Here is a 24,936-nt window from a genome sequence, read left to right as displayed (position 1 = left end):
ATAGCAATACCGGGGCAAAAATATCTTTTTTCATAAATAGCTGTACAAAACAAACAGTTAGATGATTCCACCTTAGATAGTGTTTAGACGTAGAGTGTCTTTGGAGAAATTGTGATAATGTTAATTATTGTTTTAATATTTTTATTTTTGATTTTGATTGTTGTGTTACTATTAAATGAGTTGTTAGCTTTAGATGAAATATTTGATCTTATCTTTTTTTTGAGGATTTTATAGGTGATTTTGGTTTTCATGTTTGTTAAACTTGGACTGGTTATCTTATAAACAACATAGCAATACTAGGGCAAAAATATCTTTTTTCATAAATAGCTGTACAAAACAAACATACAAACAACCTCACCGTAATAGTTTTTCCACAATAGCTTCCCGACATACTTGCTGCACAACGACCTTTTAAAATGCTGCAGCTGCCCCAAACAAACCCTTAAGCTCCTTCTCGAAAAACTTTGATTTTTAATCAAAATTTCCTTGTGAGCAATCCTTTAGCTAAGCTTGATGGTCGGCTCTGCTTTGAAACTTTGTTGAGTTTCAAATCATCTTATTTTGTATTATTCCCTTGAGAGCTGTTGGTTATAGCTTAAACTTCCACCCTAATTGTCGTTCATAACACCTCCATAACAGTAGAAACCATCCCACATGTTTTTAAGGTTATTCATCATCACGCTTCTTTACTCAAAATCAAACCATATATTAGATCATTTCAGGTTTGATCCTTCAATCACAAACCCTAGTCTCTCCTACGCTCTCCAGCATCTACCCTTTTCGTTCCCAAGTTCACATAAACCTAGCGACACATTTCCTTCTATCGGCCTTATCCAAAAAGCCCAAGCCCTTGTTGTGGAAGCCTAAGTTTGGTCGACCTATACTATAGTTCCAAATGTCTACTTGCCAACAGTCTTAGGCAGCCATGTAGCCTATGATGGCTACTTGCTGAGAATAAGAAAGTATGGTTTTCTTGTTGCATAAGTAGGCTGATGGGTTGTGTGGAAACAGAATTTGTGCTCTAAAAAGATTTGTTTAGGAAAGTAGGAAAAAACTGGTAAGATAAACTTTATAAAGCAGTTATATTGAGTCTATTTTGAAGCCTTTTGATGCTCTTCTCCTTTTTGGCATTCTTCCTTGAACTTCTCTTGTCTTACAGATTACTTGGTTTCTTCTTCTTCTCCTCCTTCCATTAATTGCTCCTAAGCCTTTTTTACCTTGCTCCTTCCATGAATTGTTCTCCTTGCATCAAATTGCCCTTTTTTCTTCTCTTTCTCATATATATATTAACTTGGACATGAAATCTTCTATTATTCAACTATTAAATGAATGAATGGACACAAAAGTGCCTTTATATATGAGAAAAATGGCATCTAAGTAGCAGTTACAACTGTAATAATTGAGGATAATTGATAATTATATATAATTCTAGATAACAAGCCTAAATTCAACACACTCTTTGTAGTTAGGATAATCATTTCTATTTTATTTTCTTGATGGATAAACACTTCTTATTAGGATGAATAGTCTTCTTCTTTTCCCCTTGTTTTGGCTGGTTCTCCATTTAGATTCAAATGTTACATTACCTCTGTTTCTCATTGTTTTGGATTTTTAACCTTTTCTTTAGCCTAGGAGTTTTGTAAATTTCTCGTTCTCCATTTTGCTTCTGGCATTCCAATGAACCCAATTTTGCGATATATGGAGTTTTGTATTTTTTGTTTTGGAGTTTGGAGCCTCTAAGATTATAGAGATATCATGTTTAATGCCCTTGGTTTTTTGAGTTCTAACTAATTACACATTTTCCAAGGCTTTGCTGCTCTCCTTGCACTTGACAACAATGAGCGTCTATGGAGATAAATTACATATTTATGGGTGTTTCATGTATAATTAATTTAAATTGGGTAGATTTTGATTGTTCCCTTTATTTTAAACAAATTTTTTACGATATCTATGCTTTAACCCAATGGTGTTTATTTAGCAAGACAATTTTGGGTATGTGGTGACTAGTTAAATTGAGGTGTTTCATCACATATATAAACGCAGCTTACTTAATTGAAATATTGGTTTCACTTCTCAGTGCTTGGTTTATTTTTAGCTAATTTTACCTTAAAAATATTGATCCAACTTATTAGGTTCTTATTACTGCACTTACAATTTTGTTGCTCCTAGGGGCTGCACTTGCATTAGGACTCCCTCTGTTTACAGAGTGGAGTTTCCTACTACTCAAGCCTGCCCGCCTGCACCATTACATTGCATTACTATATGTTTTACCTCAACCGAGTGATCCCTTCCCAGTTTCACCACATCATACTTCATAATTCCTTAGCTCAGCTATTTTCTTATTTAAATATCGTATTGGATAATATTAGATCATGACATCAACTTAAATAGATTGGTTTTTGGGATTTTACTGAAAAGCAGTGCGTGAAATTGTCTGAAAACAATATAGTATTGCCTGCTGCTAAGGTTGTATTTTTTAGAAAGTTTGTAGTTTATTGAAAATTTATCTTGAAATTCCCTTAAATTAGTTACTTTAACCGCTGTTTAGGAATATGTTGGCATGTTGAGCTGTAAAACAATTGCAAAAAATTAGAATACTTCTAGTTGTTTTCATTTTTCTAAAATTTTGTTGTCATCAGGTAGTGTCATTATGGGAAGCCTTGAACAAATAGTCCAAAGGGAAGGGATGCGTGGTATGTACCGTGGTCTTTCACCAACTGTGCTAGCACTACTTCCTAACTGGGCAGTAAGTTCTCTGCTCGTTCTCAGCATATGAAAAATCATTTTTTCAACACTTGCTAAATATAGCCAAAGGCCACTGATTAGCTATCTTGTATTTATTTATACAAAGTGGAGTATTTTTTTTTGGAAATTTTAATAACTTTAACCACATCATTAACTATAAATTTTGCTGTAATTAAATTATGACGTTTAGGATTTCATTCGAATTTTAAAACCTCGTTTTCCTCCCATTGTATCTATATAGTGATTCTATAAAATCATCTATTTTTTCTTGGTAAAATCTATGGAAATGATTAACTGATGTCAAAAGTCTTTCATGCGCATGAAAGTGCTTACATTGGTAGTTAAATCTTTAGTGGTTGTTTGACAGCTTTTGGGATTTAAGCTATTAGGATTTACTAATCCGCCTAAAAAATGATTGGCAATGAATTTAATAAATCTAGTTAAATAATGTGAAATTATTTGGTTATTTTTGCCTGTATTTAAAAGTTCGTTAGGTTTGTTAGAATATGGAAACTTAAACTTTGATTATTTCATAATTAATTAGAAATTAATCACTAGTCTAATTAAATTTAATTAGATTTTTATTCCTAATTCTGCTAATTAATAATTAGTTCTTCACTAAGCTAATTGATTATTAATAAAAAAATTATTAATTTCATTATTTATTAAGTAATAATTTAACATATTTCAATTAATAATTAGTTCTCTATTTATTATACTAATTAATAATTACTTAGACTTTTATTAAATAAATTAAAATTCATATATAATTTATTTTTATTAATTAATTTTTAAATAGTTTCATATAAATTTATTTAAGTATGATTAATATGATAATATATAAATTATTTTTTCCTAATTAATCTCTTAAATTAATAAAAATTAACTTAAATAAACATAAATTAAAATCAAAATCATTTTTCCATTTTGCATCTCTTCTTATTTGCAAAACACACCTATGTCTCTCCCCTTCTCTCGTTTTTACCGAAAGCCATCTTGCCTCCCAATTTTGCCCAAAGTGATTACAACCAAAATCTTGAAATACAAATGCAATTAGAGGTAATTAGGAAGGCAATGATGGGATCGCGACATACAAAGACAACCAAAACTGTCATCTATCTCCTTTTGCTGCGCTCCAACTTGAAACTATTGAGAAACGTGAGTTTGCATGAGCCTTTCTTTCTCTTCGTGCTTTCCAGATTTACTAAATCCACTGAACTAGAGGATTTGATATAACCAAAATAATGATTTACTAAATTCGGGACTTAATTGGGATTTATCAAATCCTGAAAATTGTTGTGTATGTTAATTAGTAAATTCTAATAAATCCTGAAAAACTATTTGATAACTTTAAATAGGATTTAGTTGAATGAAGAAATTTGCAACTATTGTCATATAATACAGTTTAATTTTCATAATCTTACCACTTAAATCATTACTAACATTTAAAAAGTGAAACACACCTTTTCAAACATAGTTAAAGTGGTATAACTCAGTGGAAAAGCATTGAATGGAAAAAAAATGTGTGATGAAAATGAGGATAATGTGAATTGTGGATTTAAGTTGAATCTCTGTAATGCGTAAATTTACTAAATAAGGGATTCAAATATAAAATGAGGGAGAAATGAGAATTAAGGTTCAAAAGGTTGGGATTATTTGGTTGTAAATTTTAATGTAAGTGGAATATCGTAAACCTTGTAAATCCAAATTTATTAAATTCTAAGCAGATTACTTGTTGAAAATTGTTTGACATGGCAAATACTAAATATGATCAAGTCTAATAAAATGTTTGACAATTTCTTGCAGGATTTAATTCTATTAGTTCTAGCATAAATTTTATATTATATATTGATAATGTTAATATTATTAATCTAAATTTATATTATTTCTAATCAAGTTAATTAGTAATTGACTATTTACTTGGCTAACTGGTCATTTATAAAAAATTGTTAAACTAATTAATTCTTATTTATTATTTAATTTTTATTAATAATCATTAATTATTAATTTACTATGCTAATTAAAATCAACTAGAATTTTATTAAACTAATTAAACATTAATTAAAATTTTAATTTTCATTAATTAATCATGAATTAAGTATTTATAGTTTACATCAGTTGTAATTAATTAAATTTAATTTTTTAGTATAAGATAGTTTATTAATTAGTCTTAAATATGTAATTGTATAAATTAATTAAAATTCAACTAAATTAAAAAAAACCTCTCGCTCCCTTCCCCTTCCCCTCTCCCCTCTCCCCTCTCCCCTCTCCCTTTGCTTCGTGAACCTTTGTCGGCTGGTGCTAATTTGTAAGGCAACAAGAGAATTGCGGTGTTAGACGAAGAAGACCTCTGGATATTTTGTCATTCTACCTCTTCTTCTAGCAGTTACCCGAAAGCATCGGCAAAAGAAGGGAGATGTAGCAAAGGTAAATGTTGAGCTCATTTTTAGTGAGGTCTAGTTTTTTTCTTAGGGTTTAGGGTCTAGCCTTAAAATTCTCTCTTTGACTATCTTAGAGTCTTAGAAATGGGACTTACCTCATTTAAGAGATTCAAACTGCTTCTATACTCTTTTGAAGTTCCGCATGTGGTTCTTGACCTCTAGTACTTAGAAGGTTGAATCTAACATGAGGTAACTCAAAAGGAGTCTCTATAGGACCTTTAAGCCTTAGGATTGCCTTTTGCACAATTTTCACATTCGCGCACACAAACTTAGTGATTCAGATAGTCGACACTTTAAAATACCAAAATTCACATCGTCCGCTCCGTTATTTGTCGAAAGCTTAAATAAATTTTGAAACGATTGATTTCAGGCAAAATTTTGACGGAAATTGAATTTAACGCGTTTTTGACTCGACCTTCAATGATGTCGTCCGGATGACGTAACAGACCGCACCTGGCATTTGGAACAATGATTCAACCTAGGAAGGACATCTATTTCGATATTGTTTCGTGAGGGGCCAAATTTTGTCCGAATCAGCGAATTTTAAATAAACTATTTAAAAGATGAATAAAAAAAAATAAAAAAAGCAAAATGCCTAAAATCCCTTAACCAAACTCATGCCCTGTCCGCTCCTTCCTCCCATTCACGACCCAAGCCGAATCCGACCGAACTCCCTCTTCTTCCCGGTCGCAAGCCCCAGCCGGTCTCCCTCTCTCAGCCCGAACTCCCTCTCCCTCTTTCTCACTTGACGGAGAGTTGACTCCTGGCCCGACATCTTTTGTCCGAGAACCTCCTTCCCGATGCCTTCGCTCCCTGCTAAAGCTTCTCCTATGTCGCCCTTGCTGCGACTTTCTTTTTTGTCTTCGCCTCACCACCGGTAAGGTGACGGTAAGCTCTCCTCCTCCTCTGGCTATAAAATCCCCACCTTGGGGACGATTTTAGGTTGGCCGAAATTTTAAGGAGAGGGGAAGTGCTGCTGATTTTTTTCTTAGGCTCGTTCTTGAGTTTTCTTTGGATCTGCATCAAGAGGTAATCCTTTTTCTCCTTTCTTCAAGCATTTGGAGATATGCAATGCTTCTCTTGTACTTTGGGTTTGATTTGCTACTCGAGTCATATCTTGATTTGGGTTTATGTTCAACTTTGGGTGTCTTTTTTTACAAACTGCAGCAAGTCTTGGAATTTTTTGCAAACCCTCCATGTCTAAATCTACCGATGTCTTTGAGAAGTAAACCTTAAATCTACCTTGCTCTACTCTGTTTGAGTTTTACAGGAAGTTCGTTCCTCTTATTCTCAGATGCCTTTGGGTAGCAGATTTTAGTTTGGATTAGTTTAGGGAATAATTTGCTATTCATTGCAATGCTGTAAAGGTTTTATTTATGACTTAAAACTGTCAAAAGTGCTGCAGGAACATATAGTTCTTTGTTGAATTGATTATAGTGATTTGTTTTCTTTGGTGATTAGACTTAATTTTTCTTGAGTCCTCTTGTTGATTGGCATCAATTATGACTGACCTATTTGCAATGGAGTATTGAGCAATGTTATTCTATGTGGAGGCTGATCCTTTATTTCCTCACCTCTTCGCTATTTCGAAAACAGGAGGGGAAGCTAAAAAGAATCTTTGTTTGCATGGAAAACTTGCATTCACGTCTCACAATTCTATATGTGTTTCCATCCCTAACACTCAAATTTGTCCCTATACATTCATGCCACCTAATTGTTGGATGTTTGCATTGCACATAAAACAAAAAATGGAAATTTACGTACATACCACTCAATTCTTGTGTCTTCACTAGCAAGCATGTAGTCTTTTTATTTATACTTGTATGGCATATTTACATAGCTAATACATTTCTGAAATTTTAATTCCTGCATATATACCTCTTTGTGTTTACACATGAAAGGTTGTTGTAGAGTTGTTGTAGAGCTGCTTTATATACTACTTTGGAAGAATTAAGACATCGTTATGGTATTGTTTTTGGACTTGATTAATCATCTGTTTGGTGGGTGTTTTAGCACTCCCTTCGTTGAAAGATTCGGGGGAGGGGACATTTGTTGGTTTGGGGTGTGTTCCTCTCGCTGCCCTAATTGAGACACATACCGGTGCTTTCTTTTGTCAGATTTGGATTTGTTTCCTGTTGTTTCTATTCGGTATACCTGCTGATTTTAAGATGATTTGAATGTCCTCGTTGTTTTGAAGACTCCCGAGTGCCCTTTCTGAGATCCAATTGCTTGACGTCTTAGGAGAGTTTAAGTTGCCCGGTTCTTTGGGCTGATTTGCTTTCTGTAATCGGGAATTTTGGAGGTCGGTGTTACCTTTCCCACATAGCTTCTGTAGTGGCTGTATCATTTGAGTTAGGAATAAAGGCAATAGATTTTGGCAAAGCTGAGAAAATAATGAAGGTAGAGAAGATCGTCTTGTGGGTTTATTTAAATTTAAAAGAGAAACGATATTTAAGAGGATTTACATACATACCATGGAGTTCTTATACATTTACATATTTAACATCCAAACTTCTATTTTTTTTAACACACACGCCATTCAAGGCCATTTAGATATCTCTTTATATAAATTGTTGCTCGAGCACTTTTACAGATAATGTTGACTGATGACTTTAGTATTTATTAGAAGAAAATAAGAGCTTGAAATTTCTTTTGGGTTCTTGATCCATGGGGATTTGGAAGCTTAAGCTTTTCATATACATATATATATGTATATATATATATACTCAAAGTGTGGACTTAAAATTTGGAGCATGGAAGTTATAAAATTATTTGGAATTATGTTCTCTTTTCAATTTCATGATGTGAAACATACGGAATTGTTGGAAATTGCATATGGAATATCAAAAATTGCTTATAAGTTTAAAATTGGAAGCGTCTCTCTTTAGGCTTTGAAAAAGGTTTACATTTGTTATTTGTGTGAGAATTCTAAAATTTTGATGAGTTTAATTTTTTGGAAACCTGAATTTGATTGTTTTATTCGCAGGAGTTCTGAAACTTTGACGAAGTTGGCTCTATGCAAAATCTGAAATTATGCGAGTTGCTTTACGTTAGTTGGAAGTTCATTTTGCTTTTTTTGGGCTTCTTTTGGTCTGCAGTTTTGAGGTTTTAACGGTGGCATTTTTGATACTATATGAAAGATTGGATGACGTGAATGCAACATTTGGGTTTAGGCTTGGGTGTATAAATGCATAAGTGTTGTGGGGCTATCTATGTAGTTGTCTCATTAGTTCGGTCCCCTTGTTTTGATTTGCTTAAGATGCAGTTTAGAAAGGATACCTTTTCGGTTGATTCGTTTGTGAAATTGGAGGAAATGATACCCTTTTGGGTTGATTCGTGGATCTCTGGGCCGCATTTTTGAGACTTTTCGTCGATCATTTTAGATGCGGTTTTGAGGGTCAATCCATCTTTTATTTCACCATTTCAGGTGGATTGATCCCTCCTCTCTCTCCCCCCATTTTTTTCTTCTTTTATTCCTTGCTTCTCGGTTTGATTTAGATGCTTATGTCCTAAACATAAGTTCATATATATAGCCATGACTATATATGAATTGTCAAACAAGGCTATAAGTTGGACGATTCATTTTGGAGTAGGGCCTTGATGATAAAGGCATTTGGTGGTAGAGTGGAATAATATTCCATCCAATGATATCGGTACCCAATCCTGGGACCCGGTGAAATGTAGGATGATAATTTTATTCACCGACACCAGACTAGCAGGACACCCTTGCATTCTTAGGGTGTTGGCGGTCTTAGCCCGACCGCATAATCGACTTGTGGACAATCATATTTTATAAAACATAATGATAAGAACAGATACGTTATTTGCAAAAAGTATTTTGACTACAAAAAATTGATACTACTTTTTCTTATATGTGTGAAATCTATATGCATACGAAAACAAAAATTCTAAGTAATATAATTTGATTGTCCACTTGTCAATTACCGGTATTGGGATAAGAAATACCCTCCTAAGTCGGTATTGTAGGAAACACTTCTAGTTGAATGTCGGGCTCTATATATACGGGTGACCGATGACTGCCTTCAGAGTTCCTCAAGAATACCTAAATCTGAGCCCACTCAAACCTGATTGCTTATATTCCACTTCGGCTTTTTTTATTATTTCACTTGTTATTTCCTTCGAAACTTCCCTGTGTCTTCTTTTAGTTTTCTTTGAGCTTATTTTGAGTCACTTGAGTTTATTTGATAAGTTATGAAGTGGGAGTCCCAGGGGCAAAATGGTAATTTTAAATTTTAATGTCTTAATCAAAATTTAGGATTAATTATGGAAAAAATGAGTAATTTTGATCTTAATGAATTCTTATGGATCTTTGAAACATAATGAGATAAAAGGTAGAAACCAATTAGCCTCCTTTTCATGATAAGGGTAAGATTGAAATTTCCTAAATTATTAGGATTTGGAAGTTAATTAAACTTAAATGGTTCTAAAGTAATGGACTTATATTAGGAAGATGATAATTAACTTATTTTAAGCCCACAATTGAATATGATATGATCTTTTAATAAGAATATGTATCACTTAAATTAAAATTCTAATAATTGCAAATTTACCCACTGAAATTGTTAAAGGCTTGGTAGCGAGCTAAACTTAATCTAAAATTGTTTAACGAGGTCTAGAAAAGATAAGATGATTGATAATCAACACCTCTTAACACTACAAACCCAACTTTTGTGTTGGACACAATCTTTAATGACTTAAACTTGCCCCAGGGGCATCACCCATATAACTTTTAAGATATCAACTGATTAATTGAGTGCCACACTCTTGGGATAATTAAAATGTCAATGTTCACTCAGTAATGGGGTAGTTTCAATCCGACCCTGGGATGATTATTAAAATAATATAATAAGTTCAAAATGAACTCGAAACTTTTCAAGGGATTTCAAAAGATGTTTAGGGTCATTTCCCGAACACTTTAGAATCTCTTTGATATTTTGAAGGACAAATTGAACTTGCTATATTTTGTTCTAGAAAATCATCCACTAAGATTTTTCGGGATTCACTGAGTCATGGTTTGAGGGTTCAGAAACTACACCTTCATCTACTCTTGCAATTTATTTAATTTTTCTGCAAAATTCTATAACTCTTGCAAAAACTAACGTTTCAGTGGGAATGATGCCGAGAAGATGACAGGTACACTTTTATAGTGTTATTTAATTTCTGTCATTTTGCTTTTTGCAATCTATTTTTGTTATAAAATATTATAATTGCTTGGTTGTGCACTTGTAAAAAACCAAAATCATTTTAAAAAAATAATCAACATTTTTAAAAATCTAAAATAAATTATTTCAAAGGTAATCATAAATCCTTTGAAATGTCATTAAAATTTAAAACGTAATTTTGAATTTACGGGTGTCCCTCGGAGGAGCTAACCCACGGTTGCTAACGAGATCTTCCCGGTTTAAATAAGTGTAACAACTTGTTTGAGCTAAGTAAGTTCAAGAACGAGGGAACCGTGAGATTCTAGCCAGTGTCGCTCTAATCAACTTTAACACCTCATGCTTGAATTTAAACTTGTCATTTAAACCTTTAAACCTAAGACTTTAGGATTGCTACTTCGTCGAGGAGCCTTGAGCTAATTCTGTGGGCAGCAATCTGCAACAGCACGAGGATCTACACAACATGAGGATCTACACGACCATCTTTAACAACAAGAGGATCGACAACAACATACCATTCCCTAGAATTAAAGAACAAGTCATAAGACTTCGAGGTTGTCCGCATAGTACGACATAAATCCTCAACTATTTCTTTAAGCATTTGCACAATCATGTTGTGCAATTTAAGGACTCTTAGATTGTCGTTCGCCACGACCTAAATCCTCTTATTTTCCAGGCTATTTGTAAGATATTCTCACACAAATGTAAGCCCAACTAAATAAAATTGGGAAGATGAAATAGTTGATAGTTTTTCTCGAAGCTGAAGCCAAATCGTAGGATAGTTTGGGAAGTCACTGAGGTTCTCCTCAGGATCCATGACAGCCACTAGTTTTTCTTCTTTTGGATTCCATAATAATTGTTCCAAATTTGAGCCTTTTCCATTTGACACTCCTTGGTCCGATCTTTGAAAAATCTTGCCCTTTGAAATTCTTGAAGACAATATTTTCTGATATAAATCGAGAATTTTATTAGATGACTTCGATTATCTAAGATGTAATTAACTATAGGGGATTGCCCTTATAGGAAACTTTAAAAACCCAATCTAAAATAAACCCTATCTAATCTTTCATATTTGATAGAAGAACTCATCAGTCAACATAAAAAGTGGTTTTTCGCAGACTTAAACGAATGTCATAAATTTTTTAGTTTATCTAATCGAGTCTCACTCGTGAGTAATATGTCTATTCCTCGGGATTGATGAATCACTTGCGGTGCTGTGCTCTCTTATTTAAACTATCGTCTATATGGGATCAGATCGGTCTTGTATTTTCAAAATTGAACTATTACTTTTCGAACTATATATATATTATATTAAATCAAATATCTCTTTTCCAATTTGGCGACTGACAGTAAACCCTGTCTTCCCTCTTGCTGCTCTTTGTGCGAGAGTTGTTTCATTTTTCCCTTTAATCACATTAAATCCGTGAACTACGCTATTTAGTAAACCCCATATTTATCGCGAATCATTGTCATTCTCTTTGTGCCTTTCAGATTTACTAAATCCATGGGCCGGGAGGAGTTAATAAATTCGAGATTTACACCAAAATGGGCGGGAATCTGTTTTTAAGCAATCTCGGCTTAAATCCTTATTTAATCTTACTCTAAATCTTTTACCAGACAGCCGCATCGGTAAATTTTTAATCATATTCTAAGTGATCCTTTTGCTATTGGTGGCTCACTTTGTTAAATTCTGGTGTTTAATTTTTGATCTGTGTAGAGAAAGTGCTATGGAAACTTAGTTACATATTAAACGTTGTGGCGGCCTTATTGTGGTGGTTAGAATGAGAGCAGGGTGCTCTTGAATGATATTCATTATTTTTTTATTATTTCATTAAGCATATTTCGTAGAGTTTTTTAAAGGTATTTTTGAGAGTTTGCTTTACTTTTTGGCTGCTCTAATTTTTATTTATAAAAGGTGCATTGTGGTGATGCTCTATCAAAAAAAATCAGGGTTGTATCTTCTCCATAGTCAAAATATAATGAAATTTCCCTTAAAAAAAAAAAATTAAAATGAACTTGTAGCAGAGAAAACAAGATGCAGTTCATCAATTCGGTTAACTTGTGTAAATTTCTTCTGTTTCTTGTTGAAATTGTCTTTTTATTTGTTTTTCTCTGCTCGTGTTTGAAACATGTTTTGCCTATTTTCCAACACATCTCCTACTTATGAACCATTCCGTTCATGTGTTTTGTATTGCTACATAACTATAGCAGATAAAGAAGTCTTTTGGGAGAACTCTTATGAAACTGATCGGACAAATTATGGAAGATTGATAGAGTCCTTTTTTATATGCATTTGCTTATGAACATGATCATGCCATATGTTTTGCGTAATAACACTAAATTATAAATTTTAGAAAAGGGTAAACTATTCTAATGATGCTTTGATGAATGCAGTGTTTAATTTATTTTGTTTTGAAATTTTATTTTATTTTGAAGGTTGAAAGAAAAATCCCCCATTTGAGCTTTAGTAAGCATCAATTTTATTTATATTCTTCTGATTTGGAAATTCTCAAATTGCAATTTTAATCTTTGCTTCTGAACTTTATAAAGTGTAGGCTTTCATATTTACTTTATTTTTACTAGTGTATCTTTTTTACCTGATTTTTCAGTTACTGAGGATTATTTCGAGAAACAAATTTATTTGTTCTTCTTTTTCCAGGTTTATTTTACCGTCTATGATCAGCTCAAAAGGTTGCTTTGTTCAAATGGTTTGTTTGTCTATTAACTAGTTTCTTGGTGTTTTTGTCACTGAGGGCTCATTTGGTTGCTTGTAGATTGAAAACATTTTAAAAAAATTTTTTTGTCCTCAATTATTTTCAGTATAAAGTGAAACCATCGCAAATGAGGAATTTTGAGGCATTTGTGGAGTATAAAATCTATGTTAATTTCTAACTGCATCCAAACTAATGACCAAATAAATTTAGTTCACTTTTTTTCGATGACATTTTCTAACTCGTGGAAATCAAATGAACCTTAGAGTCTGTGTTGTAGTGTATTCTTTGCTAGTTTATGGTAAGAATCCTTCATTGCAGATGGGTGCAAACAACTTACTGTGGCTGGCAATATGGCAGCTGCAGCTGGTGCCGGAGTTGCAACAACAATGTTAACCAACCCATTGTGGGTTGTGAAGACGAGATTTCAAGTATGATATATTTCTATTTCTTTTCGTGGATTGGGGCCTGTTACGAAGAATTTAATTTCTCATGCAATTTCATGTATGAACAGTTGTAGTACACAATGCCAATAATTCTTGTTTAATATAATAGGCGAATGAAACTTTTAGTTACATTGGATGTGGTGAACTAGAATATTATGCAGCGTATATGATACTGTCAAAGCTTCATGCTTCCATGCATTCTTGTTAAATTGCTCTTACTATGGCCATGGCATTGAAAGGATTCAATTTTTGTGAATGATTTCACTAAGTATCTTTTTTTTATATTGTAGCTCCTGAGAGTATAGTGTTGTGAATTCATTATTATGGAATTGCTATTTTATGTGTGTTTTAGGGATTAAGTGTAAGCTCACAATAAAGCACACATCACACCGTTCTGTTGTGTGCATTGTAGCATTGTTTCTTGCTTTATGTTTTATGGTTTGATTCAACGTTTTCTGTAATAACTATGCTCATACATTCTTCTAATTTTTTTTTTCATAATTATCGAGTTGCCTATTGGTTCTCTATTCTCTCTAGTTGGTACTAGTCACTTTTTGGCAGTTCTCTTTATGCTCTCACATGCCACTTTTTTATACTCTTCTCTGTGGTTCTTTTTCTTAGCACTTGTAGCTTTTTGGTCAGAAGCTTCTTTTTGACAATACTTGATGCCTTTTTAAACTTTCACTTGCTTCACGCCGTTTGTCATTTTGTGCTGGCACTCAATCTTACTAAACTTTTTTATTCCTATGTATTATTGTCACATCATTTATATATTCGATTTTTTTTTGCTTTAAGATAGCTGGTGTTATTAAATATGCATTATATTTCTTTAAATGTATTACCTTATTTGGTTTTTCTTTGGCTAATTAAATGACTTGCATGCACATAATATCCGTATATATGTAATATTTAAGTTTTGAATGCTTTAATTAATAATTCTTTGTTTCGCTTTATGATCTGAATGTTGAAGCAAAAATAAATCTTTTGGCGATGCATTATACATAGTGCTTCGAAAACACTTGATCATTGTGAAATCTGTAACCGCAGTAATAGGTTGTCGCCATTAATTTGGTGAATTTGTATATTGTTCTTGGAGTATATATTGTGCTTTCATTTTCATTCTGTTTTTTTCATCTGTCTTGATTTCAATTAGATCAAGCTCTATCAAATGTTATGCAATTTTGGTGCCTTCTACTTAGTTTAAGAAAGAAAATATACTGCATATATGTTCACTAAATACATGTATAGAACATTAACATTTAATTAATTTTAGAGTTTTCATTCTAGCTTGACGAATTCTTATAATTGTTGATATTCATATTTTGCTTCCAACATTTGATAAAAGTTCAAATTAACCTAGAAATTATGAGGCCAGGTGATTCCGTTTCACTTTCTATTATAGTTGAAAATAGTATTGTTACTTCATCAGTCAACTTTGTATTGATACAAGTGCTCCACTATAGGCTCAAGAACTAAAAGTTGGTTTTGCGCCGTATCAAAATACAACGGGTGCTTTAAAGAGGATAGCACTTGAGGAGGGCATTCGTGGGCTGTACAGGTTTCATTTACTTCACATTGAATTCTTTCCCCCACCTAGTTTTTTCTTGCTATTGAGTCTGCTCAGTGCTATCATATTGTTCAAATAGTGGTCTTCTTCCAGCACTGGCTGGGATTAGCCATGTTGCAATCCAGTTTCCAATGTATGAAAAAATAAAAATATCCCTAGCCAAGAAAGGTAGTATATTAGTCTTAAATCAACAGAAATATGATGCTTAGGACTATTTTCACAATTCCTCTTTGCTTTGACTTGTGCGACCAGATGATGCAACTGCCGACTCTCTCAGTGCTGGTGATGTTGCCATTGCCTCTTCTGTCTCCAAAATACTTGCGTCAACCTTGACATACCCGCATGAGGTGGGGTCTTCTGTCTCTGAATGTCAATTTACATTTTGTAACTCGTGACTTCAAGCTAATCTGTCATCTTTATTATTTTATCACTCAAGGTGGTCCGCTCAAGGCTTCAGGAACAGGGTCTCCACGCACAAATGAGATATACAGGCGTGAGGGACTGCATAAGGAAAGTTTCCTGGCTTCTACTGTGGTTGCGCCACCAACCTTCTTAGGACGACTCCAGCCGCTGTAATTACCTTCACCAGCTTTGAGATGATCCACAGATTCTTGATCAGGGTTTTCCCTCCTGAACAACAAACTCAAATAATGTAGATTCTAATCCCACAAAAATTGTGAAGCTTCAGCCTTTCATTCATTCTGAATGGTTGTGGTGGCGCATCTATAACCTTGTTTGAGTTGGGTATTTATTTGGGCTTTTATTATTGCAATTGTAAGGATAGTTACCATAATCTTTACAGATAGGTAGGCGGTTATGTTGCGCTACTTTGGCGTCAATTATTGCTTTAGATTTAATAATTGTATACAGAAAATGGTACAGTAAAATATGATGATGACGATGACGAAGTCCGGTTATTGGCCTCCATATGTTCTCGAGGCTAAACATCTCCCTAGTAATGCTTTTCTACCGAAACAAATAAAGAAAAGATGTTTTTTTATTTGAATTTATTGTTATCCTGGCCTCCACTTTAAATATGTTTTTATTTAATGTTATTTGAATGGTCAGGGTCTTCAATTTATTAGTGAATGTTTTCTTACATGGAGATCGCTTGAGTATGCAATAGGCATTTGTGTGACAGAATTGCGGCAACAACACAAATCTTGAAACAAAATGAGAGTACACGATAGATAGTGTGAGCCCCCGATAAAAATGTGCCAAAGTAAGTCAATGAATTTAATTAATTATGAAGAAAATTAACGCTAAGGTAAGGGAAATGTCAAAGATTATGTTCAGTTATTTGCCTAGTTGACTTGCTGACCGACTTGGAGGTCAAATGAAATATGCCTGCAGGATGAATCAAATGGGTGATGTCCAATCACCCAGCGAACAAACAAACTATCTAGAATTTAAGAAGTCATAAGACTGCTCAGCTGAGGAGCCTGCATATTACTTACGTGTGGTTCGGCTTGTCACCACCAGACGAATAAGTAGGGATCAACAAAGAGGGACCATTGCCAATAGTCAGTAATTACTTGTTAGTCTATCTAAGTGTACTGCATTAATGACCTTGGTATATATGTCTCTTTGTGTAGGGTGGGGATTTCAAGTTAAATATATATTAAATATATCTTCTATACTTATAAATTAGAGACTATTTCATGACAAGACTCTAGACATTTTTACCTTTACTATTCATCTCTCCTCACACAACTCTTTCCTCATACACTACATTTCTTGGGTGTGATTTCTGAACATTTTTGAATTCAACATCCTTATAGGTGTGGTGAGCGTGGAATCACGCCACCTACAAAAAGAGCAATTCACAACAACAAAACAACTGTTCAAGAAGCATGGAACCGACCAATAGATGTGGATAACATAAAGGAAATTGTGTGGTAGTAGGTAATGGAAATGAGGGAATAAACGATAGGTGTGTTTCAAGAAGCTTTAGCTAGGGGGAGCCATATTCCTAAAGATTATAGCTGCCAAGCACCTGATTGTCGGAATGGACAAGTGACAAATGACACACGAGATGGATTGATACCCAACGATTGGAAGTCTTAGTCGATAGAAGAAAGGGGTGACAATTCTCATTTCCAGTATAACATCGAATCGACCTCGGTAATAAAACACCACACTATACGAACCACATCCTTTCACCATTAAAAGTGCTTTATGACGGCAATCTCTGAGACAAAACCCCCAGAAAAGTTCAAAACTCCCATTCTTGATTCGTGCAAAGGGCCTCACCGACCGAACTAATCATATAGCCACGTTTGAGTTAGTCGTCAAAATATTGAAAATTACCAATGCCGTCTCGGTAGGAGTTGTTCCCTCTTTACTTGAATTCAAAAGGTTAATCGTGGCCCACTTTGTGAGAGCGTAAATGTTGCGGAGGAAGCCCCAAGATCTCTTACAAGTCAAACTAAAAGAGAGAGAGACTCGTCGTTCATACATCAGAAGGTTCCAACAATAAATGATGGAGATTCAGAGCCTAGAAACCCTCATCACGTAAACTGCCCTAACATAAGGAGTAAAAAAAGTGTGCATTTCAAGTTTACTCTGGGCTTATGTGTGCCAAAATCAATGGCCATGCTACTGGAAATGGCCAACCAACACATTTCCATGGAGGAATACGTTCTTAACGATCTGGAAGAGGCCTGAAAAGCAACCACTGATACTTAGCCTCAGAAGAGAGCGCTAGTAGACGATGATTAGAGTAAGAAAGATGGTCCTCTCCCTTCCACATGACCTCGTTATGAAAATCATCGACCACACCGCGAAAGCCAAGGAAACACTGAGGGTGACAATTGAGATAGATGATCTTAATATACCTATCAACGATCGACCCATCATGGAGAACGATTTCCCGCGCTGCAAGAAACACTTAAAATGACCACCCTAAGAATTTCAATGACCAAGCTTATAGAGGCCATCCAAGATAATGAATACTTCCAGAAACCTAAGCCGATGAGAGCCAGTAGTTTAGCTCAGAAAGCCAACAAACAACTTTTACTTTTATTCCACATTATTTTCCTTTGTTTCCTGAGAAATAGGGTATTTTATGATTTTTCTAGAGAAAGATGGATTTTTGAAGTTCAGGTATTTAATTTAATTCAAATAATCCATATTTTTCTACTTAAACATGCGGCGCCAACTCATCAAACGGTGGCTCCGAACTCACACATGGCACTCCACCATTTAACATCGCCATCCACCTCAACTGCCACGTGGCTCACCTTTTCGCACCAAGAGTTGGTCTGGCTTTATCTCCTCTGTCCATCAAATAAACGCGCGATCAGACGGCTCCCCGTTATCGTCCCCAAATGACCTAACTCGAGAACCGTTCACACTAAAGTTCACACTAAAACCTCCGTTCACACTAAAACCTTAAGATCTTTGTCTAGACTTAACCAAATCGCATGGGGTTTGTTTCCAAACCTTCATCTACTCAAGACTAAGACCTTAAGATCTTCGTCTAGCTTGAAATTTTTAGGGTTTATTCCTTATGATAGAGGGGATGTTCTTTGATTTTTTTTAATGTCAGAGAGCATCTCTGTGCTTCTAACCTTAATTTTCAAGCTAGGATGACTATTTTGCTTTATTTTAATTATATAAATTAAAATATCATCTGAAAAATTATGGGAATAACTTTAGTAGGTTTCTCATGGTCAGAGAAGCTTAGGAAAAATTACAGGATGGTTTGAATCACTTTGTACACTTCTATGATTAATTGAATGCATATATTTTGTTTAATTTATGTAAATTAAATACACATTAAAAATTAACAAAATGAATTCCAAATTTTTCATAAAAATCATATTTACTCACTGTAAAAAGTTAAAAATTATTTGACTATGTTTGAGCTCTAAAGTTGATTTTCTAAGAAACCTTTTATTTTTGTACAAAAATAATTCTATAATATTAAATACAATTAGAAAAATTATGAGAAGTGGTTTTCTGAGTTCCTTGTGATTAGGAGTACTTAGGAAAAATAAAAATTCTTTTTGATAAAATACTTGATTTTTTAGCTTTATTTTGAATTTAAAATAATTAAAAATAGTTAAAAATTCGAAAAATACAAAAATATTTCAAAATATGCTTAATTGTTTCTTGATCACTTAGAACTCATAAGGATATTTTTCCTAATTTTTCTAAGTTAGAAATAAAATTTTAAAGACTTAAAAATGAAATTTCCTTATTTTCTCATTAAAATAATTAAAATAAATAAATTAAAAATAAAAAAAATACAAAGTTTGATTCTCTGTGTTTTCTAAACTCAGAGGACTCTAATAAAAATATAAAAAATAATTTTTGTAATTAAATTTTGTAATTAAAACATTATTTTCCATTTAATTAATTCATTGAAATTTGTTAATAATTAAATAATAATAATACAATTTAATTCAAAGAAATCATGGAACTTTGTCTAAGTATTTCTCTGACCTAAAAGGACGTCTAATGACTTTCTCATGAATAAAACTTTGTTTTAGATAATTAAATAAATCAATTTTAGAAAATATTTTTTTCTAGATTTAAATAATTATTTAAGTTAACTTAAATCTTGAAAACCCATGTTATTTTCCTCTAATGTTTTAATTACACCATAGGTAGGACACTTTAAATTCTCAAAATCATTTGAGTGGTGTTTAATGAATTAAGAAATAGAAGGCCCCAAGGGCAGTGCAGTAATTTTAGACTTTGGTGTTTTAATCAAAATTTAGTGTTAACCAAGGGAAAATGGGTAACTTTTGTCCTAATAAATATGTTTGGATGATTGAAACATGAAGGGATCAAAAGGTAGAAACTCACTTACCACCTTTTCACAATTTCCACAAAATCACAATTTCCCTAATCTTCATGGCTTGGAAGTCAATTAAGATCAAATGATTCCTAAGTGATGTGCTTGAGCTAGGAAGATGATAATTTACTTATCTTAAGCCTAAAATTGATGATGATGTGAACTTTCAATAGGGATATATTTCACTTAAACCAAAAGTTTAACCACCACCAATTTTCCCCATTATGATTGTTAAGGGCCTTAATAGTGACCTAGGCTCGATGTCTAAACTTAATTGATTGGATTTAAAAGATAATATGATTAGTGATTAACATTTTTAAACACTACAAGCCCAATTTCAACTGTGGAAACTAAAATCTTTACCTACCTAAATTTGACTTAGGGGCACCCACCCACTTAATGCTTAAATGAAATATCGATTGATTGAGTGTCCTAGCCTTGGGATAATTAAAACATCAAGTTTCCATCAATAATGGGACAACCTCCACTTAGTCTTGGATGATTAATGGAACGATATGATAAGTTAAAAATGTACTCAAAATACTTCAAGAGATTTTCAAGGTGGTTCAGGGTCACGCTCAGAGCTCTTTGAGACTTCTTGAATATTTTGAAGGGCAAATTGAACTTGCTATATCTTGTTCTAAAATCACTGGCTAAGATCTTTCGAGACTCAACAAAGTCATAACTTGGGGTTTGGTAGCTATACCTTCATCTACACCTATAATTTAAATTCTTTGCAAGATTATATATATGTTGCCAAAGCTAACCTTTCAGGTGGAGGAACGAGAAGAATCGACATGTACGCTTTTAAATTATTACATTTACTTTTTTGTACTTCTTATCACGAACTTGCATGTTAAACAATGATGTCACCCTGCATGTCAAAACCAAAACTCTCAGGATAGCCGTAAAATCAAAACTAAAATTCAAAATTTAAATAAGATAAAATTCACCGCTACATTAATCAAAATATAAAGACAACTCAAAATTTAGTCACAAACATCACAAAATAAAAATTGCAACTAAATTAAGATGTCTCTATCGGATGATCGGGAATCCCTTGGAGGAGGTAACTTACGGTTAGGGTTGTAAATGAGCCGAGCTTGAGCGAGCTCAGGCTTGGCTCGTGTTCGGCTCGTTCGAAATAGCTCGTGTTTGAAATCGGCTCGTGTTCGAAATCGGCTCGTGAACAGTGTGTTCGTGTTCAGCTCGATTTAAATATTTGTGTTCGTGTTTGGCTCGAAATTGGCTCGTTAAACTAAAATTGAGAAAAATATATGTAAAGTGTGGGATTCGAACCTGGATCAGATATACACAAAAGAATACACTAACCACATTGTCACATGAGGTGTTATGATTTAAACTTAGACATAAATATATATAATATATTATTATATAAATAATATATGTAATATATTGTTATATAAAAAGTTATATAAACGTGGTCGACTCGTTTACATTTTGAGCTTAAAAATTTGTTCGTGTTCGACTCGTTAGACTTAACGAACGAGCCGAACATGAGCTGCTTAATGAGCCGAACACGAGTTGTTCACGAACAACGAGCCAAATTGACAGCCCTACTTACGGTTGCTAATGAGATTTTCCACAGTCTGAATGAAATTATGGAACTCATTAAGTTGAGTTTAGTAAATTCATTTGGGTTAAGTGAATCCGAATGAAAATAATGGTGCCGGAACGAGAGAACCGTAGGATCCTAATTGGTGACGCTCTAAGCAACTTTAATATCTCTCATAATATTTAAAAAACTATGACCTTAGGAAACATTTGATTTGACATCATGACTTGACACATTAGAAAACTTAAACTTGCAATGACGAGGAGCTTGGAGCTAGCATTGTGAACACCACAACCATCTTCAATAGCAAAACATATCTAGACCAACTAAACCATTCTTTAGAATTAAAAAATAAGCCATAGGAATTCGAGGTTGTTCGCTTAGTGCGACATAAATCCTTAACCTTATCTTTAGGCTATTGTATAGCCCTGCTATACAATATAAGCCCTAACTCGCTTTAAGATTCTAAGGTTGTCGTTCGTCACGACCTAAATCCTCACATCTCCAGGCTATTTGTGTGATTGTTTCACATGAATGTAAGCCCCAATTTATAAAATTGGCAGGATGAAACATTTAAATATTTCTCCTCTAAATTGAAGCCAAATAGTAGGATAGCGTGGGAAGCCAAATAGTAGGATAGCGAATAGTAGGATAGCGTGGGAAGTCACCGATGTTCTCCTCTGGATCTATGACGTCCCCTAGTTCTTCTTCCTTTGAATTCAAAAATAAAATATTACAAATTTGAGTCATTCCCATTTCACACCTCTTTGTCTGATCTTGTTGAAAAGTCCTATTCCTTTGAAATTCCTTGAAGATAATATCCCCTGATTTTTATCGCGAGTTTACTTAGGTGACTTCGGTCATCTAGGATGTAATTAACTATAAGGGCTTGCCTTTATAAGAAACTTGTCTGAACCCAGCTTAATATTAACTAAGAACCCAGCTTAATATAAACCCTATTTAATTTTTCATATTAAATAGGGGAACTTATCAGCTTATAATAAAATGGTTTTGCAAACTCATATAATGTCATATATTTCTTAGTTTATTTGATTGAGCATCACCCTCAAGTCTTGTGTTTATCTTTCAGGATAAATACATGGCTTGAGGTGTAGTGCTCTTTCATCTAAAATATAAAAGGTATGGGATCAGTTTGATTTCATATTTTTCTAAAAAAATATATATATATGAAAATTAAAAATGTCCTTCTGAAGAGGGCGACAAGATTCTTATTCCATCGAGCGACAGCTTCCAATGGGTAACCCCCTAACTAAAAATAGTGTCGACAGACCCAATTGTCATAACCAAATTGATTAACAACTACCAGGTAGAAGCATTCTAATCTACTCTGGAAGCTCGGTGAATATTATGTTTAAAGCAGTGAGTTGACAATCTTAACTTGGAGATACATTAGATGATGACACATTTCAGCATCTCTAAGGAATTTTAGGAGAAAGAAAGGAGGTTCTCTAAGTAATCGCTTTGACCATCACCTGGGGGAACAAAAATAAACAATTCACAAGGATGGATGATTTCTCGTTGTTGACTCCTCTTCGACATACAATTCCATTATTGGTTGACCACTGGTAAACAACTTTCGGCCAGTTACTTCTACATACCATGTACCTGTGAAGTTCCTTGGTGATGGGGAGATCATTACTATTCAAGGAGACCAGAAGCAATCAAGAACATACTATCTCTGGCAGTAACCAACATCAACCAAGAGTTGCTCGACCAACAAAACCAAAGAGAGGGCAGACTCAAAACCAATGAGGCCACTCTTCAAATCCTTGACAACGAAGGCGAGGCTAGTTAATTCTTTCTAATAAGTGAAGTTTTTTATTCCAAGTTAAGAGAACTCCTCATCTAGGCCCTCATGAAGAATCAAGATGTCTTGCTTAATCTGCTGTAAAAATGTCAGGAGTGTCGGTCGATGTCTTGTGCCATAGATTGCAGGTAAATCTATCTACGTGGCCTATGAAATAGAAGATGAGAGTGTCAACATCTACCATTGCCATACCAATCAGAGAAGAGGTCAACAAGTTAATTGAGTCTAGCTAAATGTGTGAGGTACAATACCCAATCTGGGTGTCCATTATAGTTATGGTACGAAATTCCAAAGGGAAATGGTGCATGTGCATGGTTTTTGTCAATTTGAATGTTGCCTATTGATACACTAAAAAATGTGCCATGTTATGTATACATTTTATACCTAAATTTGGTGATATTACTTGTTAAAGAAGGTAATTTTCATGTTTTGTTGCAGGTATATTAATTTTGGGTATTTGGAGAAAAAAAGAGTGAAAAGGAAGAAATTTGGAGTCAAAATGCAGTTTTTAAGCATATTGGCACCAGAGGCTCCATTTTACAGAGAAGAGGTGCTAGAATAAGGAAAAATTTTGAGTCAAAATGTAGTTTTTAAGCATACTGGCACCAGAGGCTCTATTTTACAGAGAAGAGGTGTTAGAATCTATGGAGGAGTGCAAAACTCTAGTGAACAGGCACCAAAGGTGCCAGAGAAGAATCAAAATGAATTGATGGTGGTTATTGATTATTTTTTAGAGGTTTTAGAATGCTCCAAGTAATGTAAATGTTCCATGGAATGGTTCAATGCATCTAAACACTTTGGAAAGACTTTTAAATGAAGAGATATGTCCTTTGAATTGAGGGATTTGTCTCTTGATGTGAAGAGGTGTGCCTCTTGGGAAAATGAGGGAATTTTGAATTTCTTTGGAGAAGAGGTTGGCGCCCTTATTAAGAAGTTTAAGGAGTCTTATTTTGTGGCTCAGACGCATGGAGTCTTCGGAGGAGAGTAGAGAGTTAGGTTTCGGAGATGATTTTCTTCTAGAGATTATAAGAGAAGAGGGAAGGTGAGATATTTCTTCTTCATTACTTTTCTAAGTGAGTATTGAGTGTGATTGTAAAGAATGACTTCCGATCTTAGAGGAAACTTCAAGGGATTTTCTTGAGGAGGAGTGTGAGATAAGTTGTTTTCTTTCCTTTCTTTATTTTGTAAACTTTTTTTTATATATAAAATCCATGATTTGTCGTATTCTCCTTATGAATTCTGAGTAGTCTTCTTTGTCATTCTCCTTATAACGAGATATGGTTTTCTAAAGAATTGATATTGTTGTGCAAGGTTTTAAATGTCAATAAATTGTGATGATTCAAATTCTGATCTTCATTTACTTTTTGATTTGGTCAATTGAAATGTTAAAATTTGTTGAGAAACATAAGATCCAAAAGGGCTATGCTTTCTACAACAAGGTAGGAGTCACATTCAATTTTATGGGTGAGAATGTAGTCTATGGGGTTGAGTGCAAATAAATAGAGAAGTATATTTTGATGAGCATAAAATTAGAGATTTTTGGGTGACAGATTAAAATCCCCAATTTGGTCTAGTTGCTTGGAAACTAAAGCAAGATGGTTAGCCCTCAGGGAAATAAGTGGCAGCTCTAGAGTGGGA

At 33.8% G+C, this 24,936-nt stretch overlaps 1 protein-coding gene across 1 annotated transcript in view; it reads left to right on the top strand.

Moving 5' to 3' along the window:
* The window catches only part of LOC110035556 (nicotinamide adenine dinucleotide transporter 1, chloroplastic-like), a 32,311-nt gene extending 16,203 nt beyond the window's left edge, over positions 1-16,108 (top strand). Inside the window, 8 exon segments of the mRNA XM_020739803.1 lie at positions 2,640-2,746; positions 13,026-13,074; positions 13,399-13,508; positions 14,987-15,081; positions 15,170-15,258; positions 15,343-15,437; positions 15,527-15,603; positions 15,605-16,108. Of these exon segments, the coding sequence (XP_020595462.1) occupies positions 2,640-2,746; positions 13,026-13,074; positions 13,399-13,508; positions 14,987-15,081; positions 15,170-15,258; positions 15,343-15,437; positions 15,527-15,603; positions 15,605-15,746 (764 nt within the window). The 3' untranslated portion in view covers positions 15,747-16,108.
* Positions 16,109-24,936: the final 8,828 nt, after the last annotated feature.

Source organism: Phalaenopsis equestris, unplaced genomic scaffold (genome assembly GCF_001263595.1).
Source record: "Phalaenopsis equestris unplaced genomic scaffold, ASM126359v1 Scaffold198121, whole genome shotgun sequence".
Classification (NCBI taxonomy): Eukaryota; Viridiplantae; Streptophyta; class Magnoliopsida; order Asparagales; family Orchidaceae; genus Phalaenopsis; species Phalaenopsis equestris.
The sequence above is the reverse complement of the archived record's forward strand: the minus strand, read 5'-3'. Positions and strand labels throughout refer to the sequence as shown.